The sequence below is a fragment of the Cinclus cinclus genome, chromosome 24, assembly GCF_963662255.1.
Source record: "Cinclus cinclus chromosome 24, bCinCin1.1, whole genome shotgun sequence".
Classification (NCBI taxonomy): Eukaryota; Metazoa; Chordata; class Aves; order Passeriformes; family Cinclidae; genus Cinclus; species Cinclus cinclus.
Window position 1 is genome coordinate 5,756,700 of NC_085069.1, and position 18,777 is coordinate 5,775,476.

Below are 18,777 nucleotides of genomic sequence, written 5' to 3' on the forward strand. Positions count from 1 at the left end.
AGGCTGGCACGGCAGGCGGTGACCAAGCACCAACGTGGTACCTGTGCGCTCACAAATTGGGTCTGTTCTCCACACCCCCGTTGGGAGCATTCCCGGCCTCCTGAGCCCCCCCTGGGACACCCACCCAGCTTTTCCCAGCCCTTCCCACACCTGGCATTGACCAGCTCCCAGCAGGAGTCACCCAAACGGGGTGTGCCACCCAAAATTTTTGTGTGGTGCCACCCAAAATCCTGCCTGATCGGGGCTGCTGAGGTCTGGGATGGGCTCCAAGCCCATGGTGGGGGTGGCAGAGCCAAGATTTGGGCGAGTTGCGTCTCCTGTGCCAAGGATGGGGCTGGGCTGAGCGTGGCTGTGGGATTGCTGTGGTTCCAAACCCTCCAAGCCAGGAAAAATTCCCTTCCCAAGAGATCCCTCATGGAATTGAGCCCTTTGGAGACTCCAGCCTTGCGGGACAAAGGGTTGGAGATGCCGTGGGCTTGGCTTGGATCCTTCCCCTCGTGGCTTCCCTGCGAGGATTCATCCCTCATTGAGAGATTTGGGATGCCAAAAGCCCCGTGCCCGTCTCTGGGCTTTGCCCTGGCAGCTGCTGGTGGCCACAGGCCAGACTGGAGGGTCACAGATCCCACTGCTGCTCCTTCCCGTTCCTCCTGTCATGGAAGTGACGGGTTTTGGGAAGGAATTCCTCCCGGGGAGGGCGGAGATTGGCTGGGATGGAATTCCCTGAGCAGCTGTGGCTGCTCCATCCCTGGGAGTGTCCCAGGCCAGGCTGGACATTGGGGTGTGGAGCCACCTGGGACAGGGGGAGGTGGCCCTGCCATGGCCGGGGTGGCACTGCAGAGGAATTAAGGTCCCTTCCCACCCAAACCATTTCAGGATTCTGTGGATGCAGAGGCCTCGATGTATTTAGGAATTCCCTCGGTGTCCTATGAAGGGAATTGATTTTTGTGTGTTCCCTGATGTGTGTCCCCTCCTCCTCTCCTCCTCTTCCTCTTCCTCTTCCTCTTCCTCTTCCTCTTCCTCTTCCTCTTCCTCTTCCTCTTCCTCTTCCTCTTCCTCTTCCCCCTCCTCCTCCTCCTCCTCCTCCTCCTCCCCCTCCTCCTCCTCCTCCTCCTCCTCCTCCCAGCCCTTCCTCTGCCCTGCCCAGCTCCATGGCCTCTGCCCTTAGCTCTGCCTGTCCAGAGATGAGATCAGAACCAAACCCCAAACCCTGGGATGGGATCCTGTCTCATTCCAGCAAACTCTAGGAGTCGGGAAAGGCTGGAGCCGGAGCCTCTTGATCTTTCCCTGTCCATCCATCCATCCATCCATCCATCCATCCATCCATCCATCCATCCATCCATCCATCCATCCATCCCCAGGGCAGTTTTGGATGTGGATTCACAAATTCCCTGCCCTCTGCCACCTCCAGCGCTGTTTCGGGGTTCTTTCCTCCCACCCTGGACCCAACAGGATCCCAGTCCTGCTCTCCTGTCCCCTCCCAGCTCCAGGCAGACAGGAACCCTCGATTCCTGTCTTGAGGGGGGCAGCTCCTCCCTTTCCTGGGGCCTGATCCGTTGGAATTGATTTCCAGAGCAATTTTCTTGGACAGCTCAAATCAGGAATTTGGGGTTGGGACTGAGACCGGCTTTGCAGGGGTGGGGAGGTGACAGCCATGTCCAGGGGGGTGACCCCGAGCTGTGGCACTGCTCAGTGCTGGGAATCCTCCCAGGGCATGGTGGGTTCTCCCAGCAGCCAAATCCCAAAAATTTCCCTGGGGAATGGATATGGAGCTGAGGGGGTGATGTGGGCTCCAGGATCCACGTCCTGCTGCTGCCTTGGGTTCATCCCAAAGGTTTCTCCCGGCAGGGTGAGGATCGGGGGGACTCGGGGGGGGTTGGGGAGGGGCGGGACTTGCCTCTGCTTCCCCACAGCTGAGTCACGACCCCACATCCCGCAGCCAAAATCCTGAGGAAACTCCAGCTCCTTCTAATCCTGACCGTGTTTTCCTCCTGCTGCCACCGTGGGTTTGACCCCCTCCCCTCTCAGCACCGTATCCCGCTCTTCCCTGCCTCAGTTTCCCTCTCCGGGCTCGGGCTATTCCCATCACAGCTGCCAGGCCCCGGCTGTGCCGCGTGGGATGGGGACGAGGCCACAAAGCAGCTTCTGTGGGAGCCCTGGCCAGCCTGGCCTCTCCTTTATTTTTATCCCGTGTCCCCAAGATGCTGGCACGTCCCCAAGCTGCTGCACCAGCTCTGCCAGCCGAGGATGCCACCCTGGCACATAGGGCTCCGTCCTCTTCCTCCTCCTTCTCCTCCTCCTCCTCCTCCTCTTCCTCGAGGCTCTGCCCCGGGCAGGGATGTTTTCCATGTCGGGAATGCTCCCGGCTCTGTCTCCAGCCAGCAGCTGGACAGGGAGCCGAGGGCAGTGGGAAGATTTTCCCATCTCTCCCAGCTGGAATTTGTCCTTCCCTCATTTCCTCTGCCCCTCATTTTTCCTTGGCTCGCCGAGGGTTAGCGGGAAGATTTTTCCTGGCTCTCCCAGCTGGAATTTGTCCTTCCCACCCTCTGCCCCTCATTTTTTCCTCGCCTTACTCCCCCCTGCATGGCTCCAAGCGAGCATCCAGGTGTGCCGGCCCTTCCCTTGGCACTGGATCCGCGGGATTTTGGGAGGTGAACTCGTCTCCCATCTCCATGTGCCCGCGTGGGCGCGATCACACCCGGCGAGGTGAGAAAAAAGTGGCGGCTGCTTTTTCCAGGGCCGGCCAGATGGGATTTCTCCCTTCGGTCTGAGTTCTGACAAGTGACATGCAGGATTTATCCGGTGGCTTCCGAAGGGAAGGAGCCGCCTGGCAGGGCAGCGGCACCGGGAGATGCCAGCTGGGCTCCTCTTGTGCAAGCAGGAGTGTTTTGGGGAGAGCTCGGTGTCCCGGCACAACTCCGGAGTGCGAATTAGCGGGGTACGAGCAGGGAGGAGGTTGGGAACGGGCAGGATCCCAGGATTTCATCCGGAAATCATCCGGACTGCCACCGTGAGCGGGCACGGTGCCCTGCCCCAAAGCCAAGTGGGATCCTGGCTCTGTGGGGTCCCGCCTGGGAAGTTCCCAATGGAACAGTGGGGACGTGGGGGGGGTGAGGAGAGTTGGATTTTCCGCGGTTCCGCTGGAATTTGGGAGTGAAAGGCACGGCGGGGAGCCCGGTGCTTGCCGGCAGGGATCCTTGGGAAGGGGGGAGAATTGCCGGAGAGCAATTCCCTCATCCCGGGGGACATGGTGAGGGGTTTGTCCCCAGCTGGGTGTTCCCGGTCCCCTGAGGGTGGCCTTGGTGTCACCGGGCTTTTCCCAAGGGACTTGGTGGCCGCTCCACGAGCCCGGGAGCAGGGGGAGATGGGGAATTTTCATCCCAGTCGCGGGCAGCTTTTGCTCCTGTGTCGCTGTGAGAGGGACCCTGAAGTCCCCTCACTTCCACATTCCCTTCCTGGGATGGACCCTGGGCCTGGCCCTCTCCCGGCATTCCAGCAGACCCTGAAACAAGGCTGGAATTCTCTGGGAATTGCTTTTAAGTGACCAGACCTGGACCCATGGGGGACCCTGGTGTCCCCCGATGTCACCTGCCTTGTCCCTGCTCCTGGGCACGGGTTTGTTTGGAGAACTTGAGCACCTGGGCAGCTCCCAGCACTTTTTGGATGTGAGGGTGGGTCCCGGAAGGTGCTTGACCATCCCAAAATCAGCGGACTTGAAGACGACAGAGCAGGGGACAGGGAGTGCAATGGCTCGGACAGTGACTCTGAACCACCCGGCTTGGTAGAATCACCCTGCTCACAGCAAGGATTGAACCCGACTGATTTTTCCACCTCCAACCACTCCAGAATTCCCCAGTTCCCCCCCGCTCCCCACCCACCCTCCGCAGGCCTGACTCGCGCGGGGCTCACATTCTTACAGCACCACACGAGTTAAACCGCGCGGCTCGGCTGCTCCCCCTCCTCCGCTCTCCCCACCCCTTCTCCCACCCCCGGGAGCTCGGCAGGGAAGGGGTTAGCGCCGGGCAGGGCTCGCTGGGTGCCGGGCAGGGCTCGCTGGGTGCCGGGCAGTGCGGCAGTGCAGCCTGCGGGAGGAAGCGGGAGCATCCCGCTCTTCCGCTGCGCTAATGGCCGGCCTCGGGGGATCCGCATCGCTCCGAGGGGCTTCCACCCTGGCGGCTGCGTCTCTCCCCAAATGCACTCCCCTCCTCCCCTCCCCTCGCCCCTTTTTGTGCCAGCGCTTTCTCGGCCGATTTTCCACGCTCCGCTGATTGCCGGCGCTCTCCGCGACCCGCGCGAAGCTTTTGCTGCCTCATGAAGATTTATGGGACTGCAGTAATAAACTGTGTTTGAGAGGCTCCTGTGGATCATAAAACCCCTCCGAGCTGCTGGCCAGGCGCGGGGGGAGGGAGGGAATCCCAGCTGGATCCCGCAGCCGGATCCCGCGGGGCAGCACCGGGCAGGTTTTTAGGGGCCTTTCCTTGCCCTGGCTCTCAGCAGCGCTCCCCAGGAGCTCCAACGCCGTTCCTGAAGATTTCCAGCTCAGTTTGTATCTCTGTTTTTTCGGGAAGGACACGATGGCCGTGCCCTGCTAGCAGCCCGGGGCTCCGGCCCCGGCACGGGTGACACCTCTGCTGCCAGGTGGGGACGATGGGTGGATGAATCGGCAAAGAGAACCGCGTTCTCTCAACATCCCGCTGCTCGGAGAGGGGCTGGCCAGGATCTACCGCGGCATCCTGGCCGTCGTGGGAGCCCTGCGCTCGCCCAAGGAGCCGCCAGCAGCCCCCGCGGAGCGGAGCGCTGCCCCCTCCGCGCCCCCCGAGCCCCTGCCCGGCCGCCGTGGGAGCCGCGCTGTGCCCGCGGGTAAGCGAGGGGACGGTCCCCAAATGGGGGACGCGGCCCGCAGGGATGTCCCGCTGGGCTGGGCAGGTCGGGCAGGCTCTGGCCAGAGGCTCTGGCACCCCAGTGACCTACTTGGAAACAGCCTCGGGAAGGACTTTCCAGGGATCTGGTACCGCTGTGCTCCTGAACTGCCAGAGGAAGGGGGGGAAAAAAACAACTTTGTGGGGGGTTGGAGGTGGAATTATCCCCAGGAGGGAAGGATTAACACCCTTTCCTTCATCCTGAGGGTTTGCAGGTCCTTTTCCCTGGAGGAGCCCCCTACCCTGGAGCTCTTGGCTGTTTCCTTGCGGGACCAGCCCTGCCCGCTGCGGGTGACATTTCTGGCGAGCAGGGGGTGGCTGACATGAGCCCAGCGCACGTGGCTGCGGCGGATTTTCCTCCCCTCGCCTAGGAGGGCTTCGAGGATCACAACATTTGTGATGTTGCGGGGTCGGGGCCGCCTCATCCTCTCTGGCTTCGGATCGCGGGGATGGAGCCGGCAGCGGATGCGGCGCAGCCGGGGGGTGCGGGAAGAGGGGGGACCCGTCTCCTCCCTGGTCCTGTTCAGATCATCCCTCGGAGCGGGCGAGCGCAGGAACCGGCGCGTTCCGCTCCCGGAGCGTGTAATTAGAGAGCTGGGAGCTGCATGCTGATCACGGAGCGGGAGGGGCAGGGAAGGAGCTGGAAACGCGGCCTCAGCCCGGGGATGCTGCAGCAGGGCTGGAGCAGGCACCAGGGGGATGGTGGAGGGGAACAAACCCCCCCCTCTCACCCCAAAAATCCCCGTCCTTGCGGCTTCCTCTGGCTCGAGGAGGGAGAGGAGCTGCAGCTCCTTCGTGCCCTCAGCCCCGTATCCGGACACGCAATTCCCATGGGATGAGGGAAATCTGGGAGTCCTGTGGCGCTCAGGACCCGGCGTTGCTCGGGGATTGTTTCGGTAGGCTTGGAGTGCACTGGGGGTGGCTCAGGGTCCGATCCCCGCATCCGGAGCAGCGGGAGCTGCTCCCGAGGGTGCTCCAGAGATTTTCCAATGGCTCCGAGGCTGGGTGGCGGATGCTGGATTCAGCTCCTGCCCAAATTTCTGCTCTGGGCTCACGGAGCTGGTGCTGGAGCGAGGCAGGGAAGGAGTTTTCCACTTTGGATCAGCACTTCCCGGTGAGGAGCGTGAGTTGTGGGGCTGGCACGGCAGCTGAGAGAGGGGCCGGCATCTCCTGCGGCTCCCGGGGTGCGTGAAAAACTGCTCCAGCGGGATTTCCCACCGGGGCTGGAATTTGGCAGAGAGGGCGCCGCTCCAGCCGTGTCCCCTGTGACATCATTCCCCCTCTGTGCCTCTTCCCTCGGGGGAATTTGGGGTGTTTGGCACGGTGGAGGTACCACCGTGATCTCCCCAGTGCCACCATGATCTCCCTCCCGGTGCCACCGTGATCTCCCCGTACCACCGTGACCCTCCCGGTGCTGCTGTGACCCTCCCAGTGTCACCGAGACTCTCCCGGTCCCACCATGACCTCCCCAGTGCCACCATGACCTCCCCTCCGGTGTCACCGTGACCCTCCCAGTGCCACCGTGATTTCCCCGGTGCCACGGGGACGCGGCAGAGCGAGGCAGGGACGGGATTTCATCTCTTCCCACATCCCACCTCCGTTTTCTGGGAAAAGGGGGTGACAACCCGGCCAAGGTCACATTCAGTGACGGAGCTGTGAGGGACGGGAGCTGCACCGGTGGTGTTTTTTTGGAGGAGGGAAGGCTTTGGGATGTCCCCGTGGTGCTTGTGGAGCGCGTGATGTCCCCGCTGGGCTCGTGGCGATGCCGCTTGCGTGACCTTGAGCAGAGGAATCGAGCCCGTGGCCGCCGCCGACAACGTTTGCTATCGGTTTGATATCAAACTGATTTGCTGGGCTGATAAATAATTGAGGGAAAAGGAAAAAAAAAGTCCTCGCTGTGGTTTGTTTAACGGGAGTTTGGGAGGGAGGGCACGGGGTGGGGGGGAAGCAGGAGGTGAATTATGCATCAAGATTAAAAAGGGAGCAGGAGGGGGAAAAATCTGATGGAAAGAATTCATCAGCGGTGGCAAAAGCCAGCCCCGTGGCCATGGGCCAGGCTGGCATCAGCCCAAGGATCGGGGACAGCAGCTCCGGTGGCGTGAGACCCCCCCAGAGTCACTTTTTGGGGTGACACTCGGGGTCCTGGAGCTGCTCCAGGCGGGCACGGGGCTGGGCAGGGGCCGGGGGCTGGTGCCAGCGAGGCGGTGCCAGGCGCTGGCAGCGTGCGGGGACTTCCAGGCATCCATCGGCTCTTCCAGATTCCCTGGAAGTCAAATCCCAGCGTGCGCTGGATAAGTTATTAGCGAAAGGACAAGTCCCTGTCACCTTTCTGAGCGTGGGACTGTCTGTCTGTCCCTCTGCCCCCTCCCCAGTCTGTCCGGGCTGCGATGGGGCAGAGCATCCTGGAGATCCCGGAGTTGGTGCCTGAGGGCACCGGGAAGGAGCTGGGATGAGACAGAGAATCCCGGAGATCCCAGGGTTGGTACCCGAGGGCACCGGGAAGGGGCTGGGATGAGGCAGAGAATCCCGGAGATCCCGGGGTTGATGCCCCGGGGCTGGGATGATCTCCGGGAGGGATTTGAGATGGGGCAGAACATCCCGGAGATCCCGGGGTTGGTACCCGAGGGCACCGGGAAGGGGCTGGGATGGGACAGAACATCCCGGAGATCCCGGGATTGGTACCCGAGGGCACCAGGAAAGGTTGGGATGGGACAGAACATCCCGGAGATCCCGGGATTGGTACCCGAGGGCACCAGGAAAGGTTGGGATGGGACAGAACATCCCCGCGATCCCGGGTTTGTTGCCCCGGGGCTGGGCTGGCCCTGTGACCAATGGCTGCAGCATGGGGGCTGAGCCCCCCTCGGGGTCTCTGGGGGGCTGAGCCCCCCTGGGATCTCTGACAGGACATGTGGGACCTGTCCCCCCCTCCCCCAGCACAGTGCCCGCACACACGACCCTCCCTCCACCCCGCCTGATTTCATTTTCTTTTTCGCTCTGTCTGTGTCCGTGTCCCCCGTGTCCCCCGTGTCCCCCGTGTCCCCCGTGCCCCCCGTGTCCCCCGTGTCTCGTCCGTGCTGTTTTCAGTCACCCAGCGCTGTTTTGTTCCCGTTTCACTCCGATCATTGCGGGTTTGGTGGGATCTCAGCCCCCACACTCCCCTCTCCATCCCCGCTGTCCCCTCATCTCCTGCCGCTTGCCGGGGAGCGGGGACAGCGCTGTCACCGCAGGGGGATGAACGTGGCACCCAGCCCCTTCCCCGGACACCCCACGGAGTTGTGATCCCATTCCCAGCAAGGCTCTGCCATTGCTCCTTACTGAAATCCCCAAATCCCAGCCTCAAATCCTAGTCCACAACCTCTGCCCCATGGCCGGGGACTGTCCCCATCTCTGTCCCCCTGCCGGGGACTGTCCCCATCTCTGCCCCATGGCCGGGGACTGTCCCCATCTCTGTCCCACTGCCGGGAATTGTCCCCATCTCTGCCCCATGGCCGGGGACTGTGCCCATCTCTGCCCCACTGCCGGGGACTGTCCCCATCTCTGCCCCATGGCCGGGGACTGTCCCCATCTCTGCCCCATGGCTGGGGACTGTGCCCATCTCTGCCCCATGGCCGGGGACTGTCCCCATCTCTGTCCCACTGCCGGGAATTGTCCCCATCTCTGCCCCATGGCCGGGGACTGTGCCCATCTCTGTCCCCCTGCCGGGGACTGTCCCCATCTCTGCCCCATGGCCGGGGACTGTCCCCATCTCTGCCCCATGGCTGGGGACTGTCCCCATCTCTGCCCCATGGCCGGGGACTGTGCCCATCTCTGCCCCATGGCCGGGGACTGTCCCCATCTCTGCCCCACTGCCGGGGACTGTCCCCATCTCTGCCCCATGGCCGGGGACTGTCCCCATTTCTGTCCCCCTGCCGGGGACCGTGCCCTGACCCCGCTGTGCTCTCCCGCTGCCCGCGCAGATCCCGACAGGACGAGCTCGCACATGATCTCCGCGGACGATGCCGAGTACCCGCGGGAGTACCGCACCCTGGGCAACGGCACCCGGCGCTTCTCCAACGTGGGGCTGGTGCACACCTCGGAGCGCCGGCACACCGTGATCGCCGCCCAGAGCCTGGAGGCGCTCACCGGCCTCCAGAAGACGGAGATGGAGCGCAAGAGGGACGCCTTCATGGATCACCTGAAGAGCAAATACCCGCAGCACGCCCTGGCGCTGCGCGGGCAGCAGGAGCGCCTGCGGGACCAGGTGAGGAGCGATATCCCGGGATTGCGGGGGACTGGGAGCGTCTCTGGCTGGCTGGTGGAGAAGAGGAGCGAGGGGGTGTTGGATGTGTGGGAAGTGGGTGCGGCAGCGCCGGGGGAGCGTCCTGCAGGGGTGAGAAAAATTGCCCAGGGGTGAGGAAAATTACCCAGAGGTGAGGAAGAGAATCCTCCAGGTGTGAGAAAAATTAGCCAGGGGTGAAAAAAAATTAGCCAGGGGTGAGAAAAAATTACCCAGCGGTGAGAAAAAATTACCCAAGGGTGAGAAAAATTACCCAGGGGTGAGGAAGAGAATCCTCCAGGTGTGAGAAAAATTACCCAGGAGTAAGAAAAATTATCCAGGGATGAGGAAGAGAATTTTCAAGGTGTGAGAAAAATTACCCAGAGGTAAGAAAAGTTATCCAGGGGTAAAGAAGAGAATTCTCCAGGAGTGAGGAAGAGAATCTTCCAGGTGTGAGGAGAATTCTCCAGGTGTGAGGGAGAGAATCCCAGGTGTGACAGAGACCACTGGATGTGAGGAAGAGAATCCTCCAGGTGTGAGGAAGAGAATCCTTCAGGTGTGAAGGAAAAAAATCCTCCAGGTGCGAGGAGGAGAATTCTCCAATAAATCCCCACCTCCCCCTGGGAACCCCAAACCAGGAGCATCCCGAGGCTGTGGCTGGGCGGAATCCTTGGATCATCCCCAAAAATACCTGGGGGACAAAAGTGATAATTCCCAGAACAGGTGTGCTGGAAGGAAATCCAGGTTTTCTAGGAAAACCAGTGGCAGCCGAGCTGCTGCCCCCCCCCACACCCCCTCCCCCCAAATGCCCCCAAAATCCCAAATTTTGGTGAGGGGACAATAATTGATGGTGGCTTTGCTGTCATAATTATTTTTTGGAGATGGAGCAGGGGCATTTCCAGGCATGGAACGCTGCTTCCTGGTAAATAAATAGGATTTTTCTCCCTATTATTACAGGGATTTAAAGAATTTCCTTCTTTTTTATTTTTTTTCCAAATAAGCAGTAGCTCTAAAAAAAAAAACAAAAAAAAAAAAAACAGAAAAGAAAAGAAAAGAAAGAAAAAAATATCCAGCTCAGGTCTGATAAGGTGCTGAAGATTTTTATAGGTGAAGGAAAGATGATCTGGATTTGGGAATTATCTCCTTTATTCCCAAAAAATGGGAACATGGAGGGTGTCTGGGAATCTCTTGGCTCCAGCCTGGATTTTCTGGGTTGGTTGTAGCTCACTCGTCACCAAAACACCCCAAAATCCTATAAATTCCGTTTTTTTTTTCTTTTTCCACCCTCCTTTTGCTTCATTTCCCCCCCAGGCCGTAAATAATAAGAGGAATGCAGAAATCCTGGGAAGCTCAGGTGCCAACCTTTAAATGACATTGGGATCCAGCTCTGCCTGGAATGTTTGGAACTCACTTTGACATTCCAGAGAATCTTGGAAGGGATTTCAGAATCCCAGGCTTTGCTGTTTTATTGGGATTAATTAATTTAAAAAAAATCCAAAAAAAAGGAAATCCAAGGGAACATCAGAGCTGAAAAGGAACATTCCATAAAAGTCAGCATCCCTTTCCAGCCTGGCAAAAATCCATTGGATTTTTGAGCAGGGAAAGGGAGGGAAATGTTTATTTTAAACACAGGCAGAGCAGGGGAAAATTGTGGGAAATCTGCAGAGATAATATAAAATCCAGGTTGGAGAAGGTGTTAAATGGGAATGTTAAGGATAATGAGAGGAATGGGAGTGGGAATGGGAATGGGAATGGGAGTGGGAATGGGAGTGGGAGTGGGAAGGAAATGGGATTAGAAATGGGAACAGGAACAGGAACAGAAACAGAAACAGGAATGGGAATGGTGTGGGAACAGGAATGGGAACGGGGTTTGGAATGGGAATGGGATTAGGAATGGGAACAGGAACAGGAATAGGAACTGGAACAGGAATGGGAACAGGAACAGGAACGGGAATGAGAACAGGGAACGGGAATGGAAACGGGAATGGGAACAGGAACAGGGAACAGGAACAGGAACGGGAACAGGAACAGTGAACGGGAACAGGGAACGGGAACAGGAACAGGGAACGGGAACGGGAACAGGGAACGGGAACGGGAACAGGGAATGGGAACGGGAACAGGAACAGGGAACAGGAATAGGAACAGGAAACAGGAACAGGAAGAGGGAACAGGAAGAAGGAACAGGGAACAGGAACAGGAACAGGGAACAGGATCAGGGAACGGGAATGGGAATAGGAACGGGAACAGGAATGGGAACGGGAACGGGAACAGGAAGAGAGGCCACTGGAAATGCTGGCTGTAGGATTTTGGGGTAAATCCTGCACTGGGAGGGGAATATCTGTCAGAAGATGATTTTTATACTGCTTTCCAACCTGAACTGTTCCATGATTCCCTGGCCAATGCTCTGGGAATGGGAATGGGAATGGGAATGGGATGGAGCCGCTCTGCGGTGCCTGGCGCTGAGGACATGGAAAGCTGGGAAAATAAGGAGTAGGTGGAAGAAAAAGGAAAATTGAGGGGGAATAATTCTGTGGTTTAAGGGGTCACTCCATCCCCCATCCCTGGTTCCAACATCCCTGGTTTCAGATGGGCCAGGAAAGCGTGGTTTTATGCAGATGGATCATAAATCCCAGGGAAAAAAAAAAAAAGGGATTACCGACCCATTTCTCACCCTTAACCAGGGAAAAGCTACACTGTGGTTTAACCCCTTCCTCTCCTTGCAGGCTCCCCCCAAAAAAGAAATGTCCAAAATATTGGATTTTTGTCTTGCTCTGCAGCAAGGAAACAAAACGAACAAACAACAACAACAACAAAAATCAGGAAGAGGCTGGAGCTGAGTGTTCCATGCCTGACAGCAGCAGATTTGCAGCTGCCTGGAATAAATCCGGCCTGGGAATAAATCAATGGCAACTGGGGGTGGGGTTGGGACCAGGAGCCACAGCAGGGACAGGGGGACAGAGGGACAAGGGGACAGAGGGACAGGGGGACAGAGGGGACAAGGGGACAAGGGGACAGGGGGACAGAGGGAAAAGGGACAGAGGGACAGAAGGACAAGGGGACAGAGGGACAGGGGGACAGGGGGACAGAGGGGACAGGGGGACAGAGGGAAAAGGGACAGAGGGACAAGGGGACAGGGGGACAGGGTCCCTGTATTTCCCTGTGTTATCCATGTCCATATTCCTGTCCATATCCCTGTATTTCCATGCTCATGTCCCTGTGTTATCCCTGTATTTCCGCATCTCTGTATTTATTAATTTCCACATCCCTGTATTTTTATTAATTTCCATATCCCGGTGTTATTTCCCCGTTATTCCCTCACGTGCTCCCCGCCCCTCCCCCCCCTCAGGCCCCGCCCCCCGCGCTCTCAGCGCCCCCTGCCGGCTGCGCGGAAGGGGGCGGGGCGGACCCGCCGTCGCCATGGTGACGGCGCCGCGGGCGGGGCTGGGCGGGGTGGGGCGGGCCCGGCGGCGGGAGGAGGCGATCGGAGCCGAGCGGGGCCGAGCGGGACCGAGCGGGACCGAGCGGGGCCGAGCGGGGCCGAGCGGGGCCGAGCGGGGCCGAGCGGCGCTGCGGATCCCGACGCGCAGCGCTCACCTGCCGCAGGTACCGGGAGGGATGGAGCGGGATGGAGCGGGAGGAATGGAGCGGGATGGAACGGGACGGAGCGGGACTCGTCCCTCCGGGTGGTTACGGAGCCGGTGTCCGCACTTCGCAGCTGCGGTTGACCCCGCCGATCTCCCCTTCCCCAGCTGTCCTCCTACCCACCCCAGTATCCCCCTCCCCAAAATTCCCACCCTGAGGTCCCCGTTCCCCTCTCCCACCCCCGTCAGCGCACGGGGGTTTCCTTACCCCGACCCCAAACCGGGGGCAGCCCCTCCAGCTTCCCCTTTCCTTTAGCCCCCCCCCTTTTCCCCAGCCCCCCCTTCACCCCAGCCCCTCTTTTCCTTCAGCCTCTCCCCCTTTCCCGGGGTCCCACCCCTGTCCCCAGTGTCACGGCGGGGAGGGGGTGACACTTTCTGGGTGCCATCGTTCCTGCTCTGTCCTCTGCTGCAGCAGCTGGGGGGACTCACCTTGTCCCCACAGGGGGGTCGAACCCGTGCTACCCCCTCTGCGCACCCCCGCCCCTCCCCCCCATCGTCCCAGGGCAGCTCCGCGTTGTCACCCACGTCCCCGTGTCCCAGCAGGGGACACCGATCCTCTCTGCCCACCCCCCCCCCCCCCCGGGCAGTGGAGAGGAGCAAATGGTGGCCCGGGAACGCAGCATCCCCGCACCCTGCGGGCGCTTCTGTCACCTCCAGCTCACCTGGCCCAGTGTCCTTCCCGTGGGGACCCCCAGGGCTGCGCCCAAACCGGAGCCCTGCGGTGGCAGGAAAGGTTTGACCTCACCTGTAAGAGGTGGCACACGGCCTTGGCATGGAGGTGGCACCGTCGGGGTGCCCGGCACGGGCAGGCTGGGGGTACCTGGGTGTTCAGTGAGGGCGGTGAGCCCCGCCTGAGGTGACGCGGGTGGCAGCAGCGCGGTGGCGGAGGGGACGTGGGGTCCCTCGGGGCTCTTCCCGCGGTGTCATCTTGGTCCCCAGAGGTGGAGAGTGACGGGAGGGAAGCGCTGAAATGGTGGAGCGTGGCTGCAGGGAGTAACACGAGCGCTGTGTGTGTGTCCCTGGGACTGCAGCTGGAGCCGGCTCGATCGATTCCCTTATTTCCCTCCCAACCTCCAGCGATTCCTGGCTCATTCCAGCACACCTGGCTGGGAATGGGAGCTCAGGAGTCAGGCGGAACCCCGTGGGTCACCCCACTTCTCCTTGCTTGGGGTTTTCTATGGAAGAGGGTCTTGATGTCCCCAAGTGGGGAAAAAACAGTCTGGGGACAGCTGTGACAGATCCAGGGAGGGCAGGAATGAGTTTGTGGGAGTTCAGAAGGGAGATGCCCACAGGTGCCCGGCAGGAATTGGAGGTGGGATGCTCCCCTTGGCACCGTCGGGCTCCCGGCGCTCCCCCTGGAAGGGCTGTGGGTGTTCCTGCGCTCCCTGGGACACACGAGGAAGGTGAATGCATCCATTCCTCCATCCATCTGTCATCCCTCCATCCATCCATCCATCCATGGATTCCATCCATCCCTCATCCATCCATCTGTCCATCCCATCCCATCCCATCCCATCCCATCCCATCCCATCCCATCCCATCCCATCCCATCCCGACCCTCCATGGGTGGGGCAGGTGCTGTGTTCATCCCCACCACCCCCTCCTGAGCTCGGGAAATGTCCCAGGATTCAAAATTCCTGGATACCATCCCACTCCTTGTGCCCATCCATCCATCCATCCATGTATTCCATCCATCCCTCCTCCATCCATCCATCCATCCATCCATCCATCCATCCATCCATGGATCCATCCATCCATGGATTCCATCCATCCATCCATCCATCCATCCATCCCTCTCACCCTCCATCCATCCCTGACCCGAACTTTCCCTCTGTCCCTAACCCAAATTTCACTCCTGCTGCCCTTGACCTCGGCGGTCATGGCGAGCCTGTCCCCGCCGTGGCGAGTGTGGCTTTTAGGGGAGGGGACACCAAAGCCCTGCAGCAGCCGGAGCGGCGGCTCCGCTGTCCCTGCGGCTCACGAGGGGACAGAGTAAGGGCAGCGCGGGCTCCACCAGCGGCTGCGTGCCGGAGTCTTCCTCATCCCCATCTTTACCAGGAACCCCATTTTTGCGCCGTCCCCCCACCGTGCCGCCACCCCCACCCCGGGGACCCTGCGGTGCGGTCGCGGCTGCTGTGACCCCCCCCCCCCCCCCCCCCACACACCCGGAGGGGACCCCTCCATCCCTTGTCCTTTGCGTTTCTCAAGGATTTATCCATCTTTGCTGGGTTTGGGGGTGCCGGGCGGATCGGGGAGGGGTCACCCCGGAGCTGCCGGGGGTCGGGCGCGGTGCTGGCCGGGGCGGGGAGCGGAGCGCTGCTCGCTGCCGGTTTGGTTTTACCTTGCACGTCCCTATTGTGTTTGGTCCACCTACGCCGTGCCGTTGCCATGGCCACCGTGCCATCTGATCTGCCCAACTCCTGCCAGCTTCCCCCTGCCCTGACCCAAAACCTCCGGCCCGACAGCGGGGTGGTGGCTGAGGGACACCTTGACCCTCCCGTCCCAGTGCGGGGTTCTGGGGGGCGGATTGCACAGATCACAGACCCCCCCCCCCCCCTCGGCTCATGAGCGGGTTGAGGGTGCGCTGAGCACGAAACGCGGTCCCCGAGGCACCTGCAGCACGGGAGGGGGGCCTGACCTTGGCCGGGGCTGCTGCAGAAAGGAGATTTTTGGAGCCCCAGCATGGCTGCTCCTCGGCAGAGCACGTCCTGATGCATTCATTGCTCCGAGCAGGCGCTGCAGATTCTCCTCGCACCGGGAGAGGAGGAGGCTGGAGCCAGGGCCAGGCGTGTAAAAACCACCACGGTGCCGGTGGCCAGCGGTGTTGGGGCTCTGGTGTCACCTGCGCTGTCCCCAGGGTGCGGGTCACGGCTGTAATTAGCGCTGATGGGTTTGGAGAGGAGGAGGAGGAGGAGGAGGAGGAGGTGCGGGGGCAGGTGGAAGGGCTCCGAGGGGAAAGTTGGAACGGCGTGGTTGTGCTGGGAGGGTTTGTAGGGGAGGCCTGATGTTGAGTCGCCGTGACAGGCGGCTGTGACATCTCTGATGTCACCTCGGTGGCCCTCAGAGCCCTCTGAGGGTGGAGGGGCAGCAGAGCCCGAGGCTCTGCCCGAAAGAGGAGCAGCAAAACCTCACGGTGGGCTCTGGGTGACACATGGAGCCTCCTGAGGAGTCCGGGTATGACGGGAATGAGCCCCAGCCCTCCTGCATCCCCATCCCGTCCCCGCTGTCCCCTCCCCTGGTCACGTTTGAGAGGTGCCTGCAATAATTACGAGACCTCAGGTGACAAAAATCTGCAGCCCCCGGCGCCGGCGTCGCTCTCCGCTCTGTCTGGTCACTGTTTGCATTCTTCTCCCTGTCTTGTCATGGTGCTAATTCCACTTTAATTCACTTTCACTGGCACTGAAAAGCATTTAAAAAAAAAAAACAAAACTCCCAAAACAATCCAAAACAGAAAAAAAAACCCGTTAATAAGGAGAAACAGATTAAATCCACGTGGTTGTTATTTTTCAAGGAGATTTTCGTTTGTCAAGACGCGGTGCCTGGGGGTGGGGGACTCGATCGGAAGCTGGAAGTCCTGGAATTGAGTTAATTAAAAAGCCGATGAAGCTGCCTCTGTCCTCCCTTGGAGTGCAGCGTGCCGGGGTGGCGGCTGCTGCTGCCGCCCGTCCGACAGGGACACGGTCGTGCCTCGTTAATCACCAACAGATTTGTGATTTAATTGCCAGCCAGGGGAAGTCCCCCTCGGTCAAGGCGCTGACTCACTTAGATTTCATTTCATTTACCTCCCGTCTGCTCCTGGGACAACCACAACGACCGTTCCATTTATTTTCTTCTTCTTCTTCTTCTTCTTCTTCTTCTTCTTCTTCTTCTTCTTCTTCTTCTTCTTCTTTTTCCCCCAAACTTAACTCCCAAAATATTCACTATTACATCACTCCAGCCTTGCTTTTCTGCCTGCGTGTGTGTCCATCCCTCCGAGGCTCCAGGGCAGCATCTCCACCCCATCCTTGCTTTTCCTGCCCCTCATCCCCCGGTGTTTTGGGGACCCCCAGCTCCTCGTTATCCCCTCGTTCGGCAGCACCACGGACATGACTCTCATTGTAATTATAAATCGCAGCCTCTGTAATTCCCCGCACCTTGCTGCTGCAAGGAGCCGCCTGCTTTATGGCTCGGAACGAGGCTGTCGCTTCCAATCCTCTCCCGGCCCATTATCTCCCTTTGATGCTTTTGAAGAGCCAGCGAAATGTTAATTCTACCCGGGGCTCTCTCCTCTCTTCTCTTCTCTGGACAAATCCAGCCTGGAAGGGGCTGGCAGGGACCTGGACACCGTGCTGGGGTTGTCCCCGGATTTTGGGGGTGCTGCAGGGACGTGGCAGTGCCTGATCCATCCCTGATCCACAGCCGGGGATGATTTTGGAACTTTTGGGACGAGCCGGGCTAGTCACCGGGGATGGCAGCAGTGCCAGAGGGGACAGATGGAGGCCACAAAAGAGCCGCGTGGTGCTGGCCAGGACAGCCAGCACCAGATTGTCAACCCTGGGATTGCTCCTGGCTCCCGGCAGGGGACACGCAGCGTGTCCCCGTCCCCCAGGGCGGTGCAACATCCCCGGAGCTGCCAGGGAAATTTTGGATCTGCTGAGCCGGGATAAGGACGGGTGCTGTGCCACCCTGTGCCCGCAGGTGACCGTGGCCAGCCCCAAAATCTCTGCCGGAAGGTTCTGGATTGGCTCCCGTGGCACTCGGGGCTCGGATGTGGAGCCGTGGTGTGTGGTGGGGCTGTGATTTATGGGCTCGGTGATAAACTTGTCCAGTTATCCCAAAATAATAAATAAAACCTGCACCCGGAGCTGGCACCAGATAGGATCAGCAATATCAGGGAGCAGGAAAATTACTGAGGCTGCTCAACGGCGAAATGAAGAGAGGGGAGGGGAAAAAGGAAAAGGGGAAAAGGAGAAAGGGAAAAGTTGGGGGAGGGAAAAGGGAAAAGTTGGGAAGGGGAAAAGGGAAAAGTTGAGGAAGGGAAAAGTCAGGAACATCTTCCCCTGCCACAAACTGGGCTGAGGCCTTTGAGGACTGGGCCAGACTGGAACTGGGCTTTGTCCCTGCACAGGGCTGGGGGTTCTGGGATACTGGTTTGTCTGTGCCCAGTGCCACAAACTGGGTCCAGTGTCACTTGCCCAACTCCAGAATCACTTGCCCTATCCCCATCATCACTTGCCCTATCCCCGCTCCCTTTCCCAGATCCTGCCCATGGCTCCACGCTCCTGGTTGTTCCATTCTTTTTCCCCAAACCCAAACGGAGGCAGCTCCTCCTTTCCCAGGGAATGTTTTGGGGCATGCCCAGGGCGAGCTGGGCTCCTGCTGGCCATTTTCTCCAGCTGGGCAACCCCGGCTGGGCTCCTGCTGGCCATAATCTGGGAATTGCTGCTCCTGCTGCTGCTCAGAGTCAGGCGTGCCCTTGGAAAAACCTTTGTGCCTCCAGGCTCGTCTGCAGAGAAACCTCGGCACTCTTTGACTCAAAGCGCTTTTAAAACGCTTTTAATTTTTTTTTTTTTTTTTTTTTTTTGAGAGGGGGAGTTGGTTGAGGCTGAGCTCGGGTTGGAAACTCTTGGCGTTGTGTGGAATATTGATGTGAGCTGGAGTGGGAATGGGGTTGGAATAAGGTGAATTTTGGGATGAGGCGAGCAGGGGGATTTGTGTTTGTGCTCTGGAGGGGGAATCTGGAGAAGCGAAGTGAGCAGCAAATCTGCCCATGGATCGGGGAATTCCTGGGAGAAAAATTTTCTGAGATTCCAACATTTTTGCAGCTTCTCCCGGCAGAGCATTCCTCGGGGCTGGGAGGGGAAGGGGGGGTGGGGGGGTGGGCACCGGGAGTTCGGTTTGGATTTAAAACAATAATTTAAAAAATTAATCTTCTCAGAAACAGAGCAGTTTTGCAGGCACGGGGGTCTTGGAATAAAAGGGAGAG

The 18,777-nt window shown here is 59.6% G+C and overlaps 1 protein-coding gene across 1 annotated transcript in view; it reads left to right on the top strand.

Annotated features, from left to right (window-relative positions):
- The first annotated feature begins 4,652 nt into the window (after positions 1 to 4,652).
- The window catches only part of SRCIN1 (SRC kinase signaling inhibitor 1), a 54,724-nt gene continuing 40,599 nt past the window's right edge, over positions 4,653 to 18,777 (top strand). Inside the window, exons 1-2 of the mRNA XM_062508252.1 lie at positions 4,653 to 4,857; positions 8,873 to 9,156. Coding sequence (XP_062364236.1) covers positions 4,653 to 4,857; positions 8,873 to 9,156 — 489 coding nt within the window. The remainder of the gene's footprint in view (positions 4,858 to 8,872; positions 9,157 to 18,777) is intronic.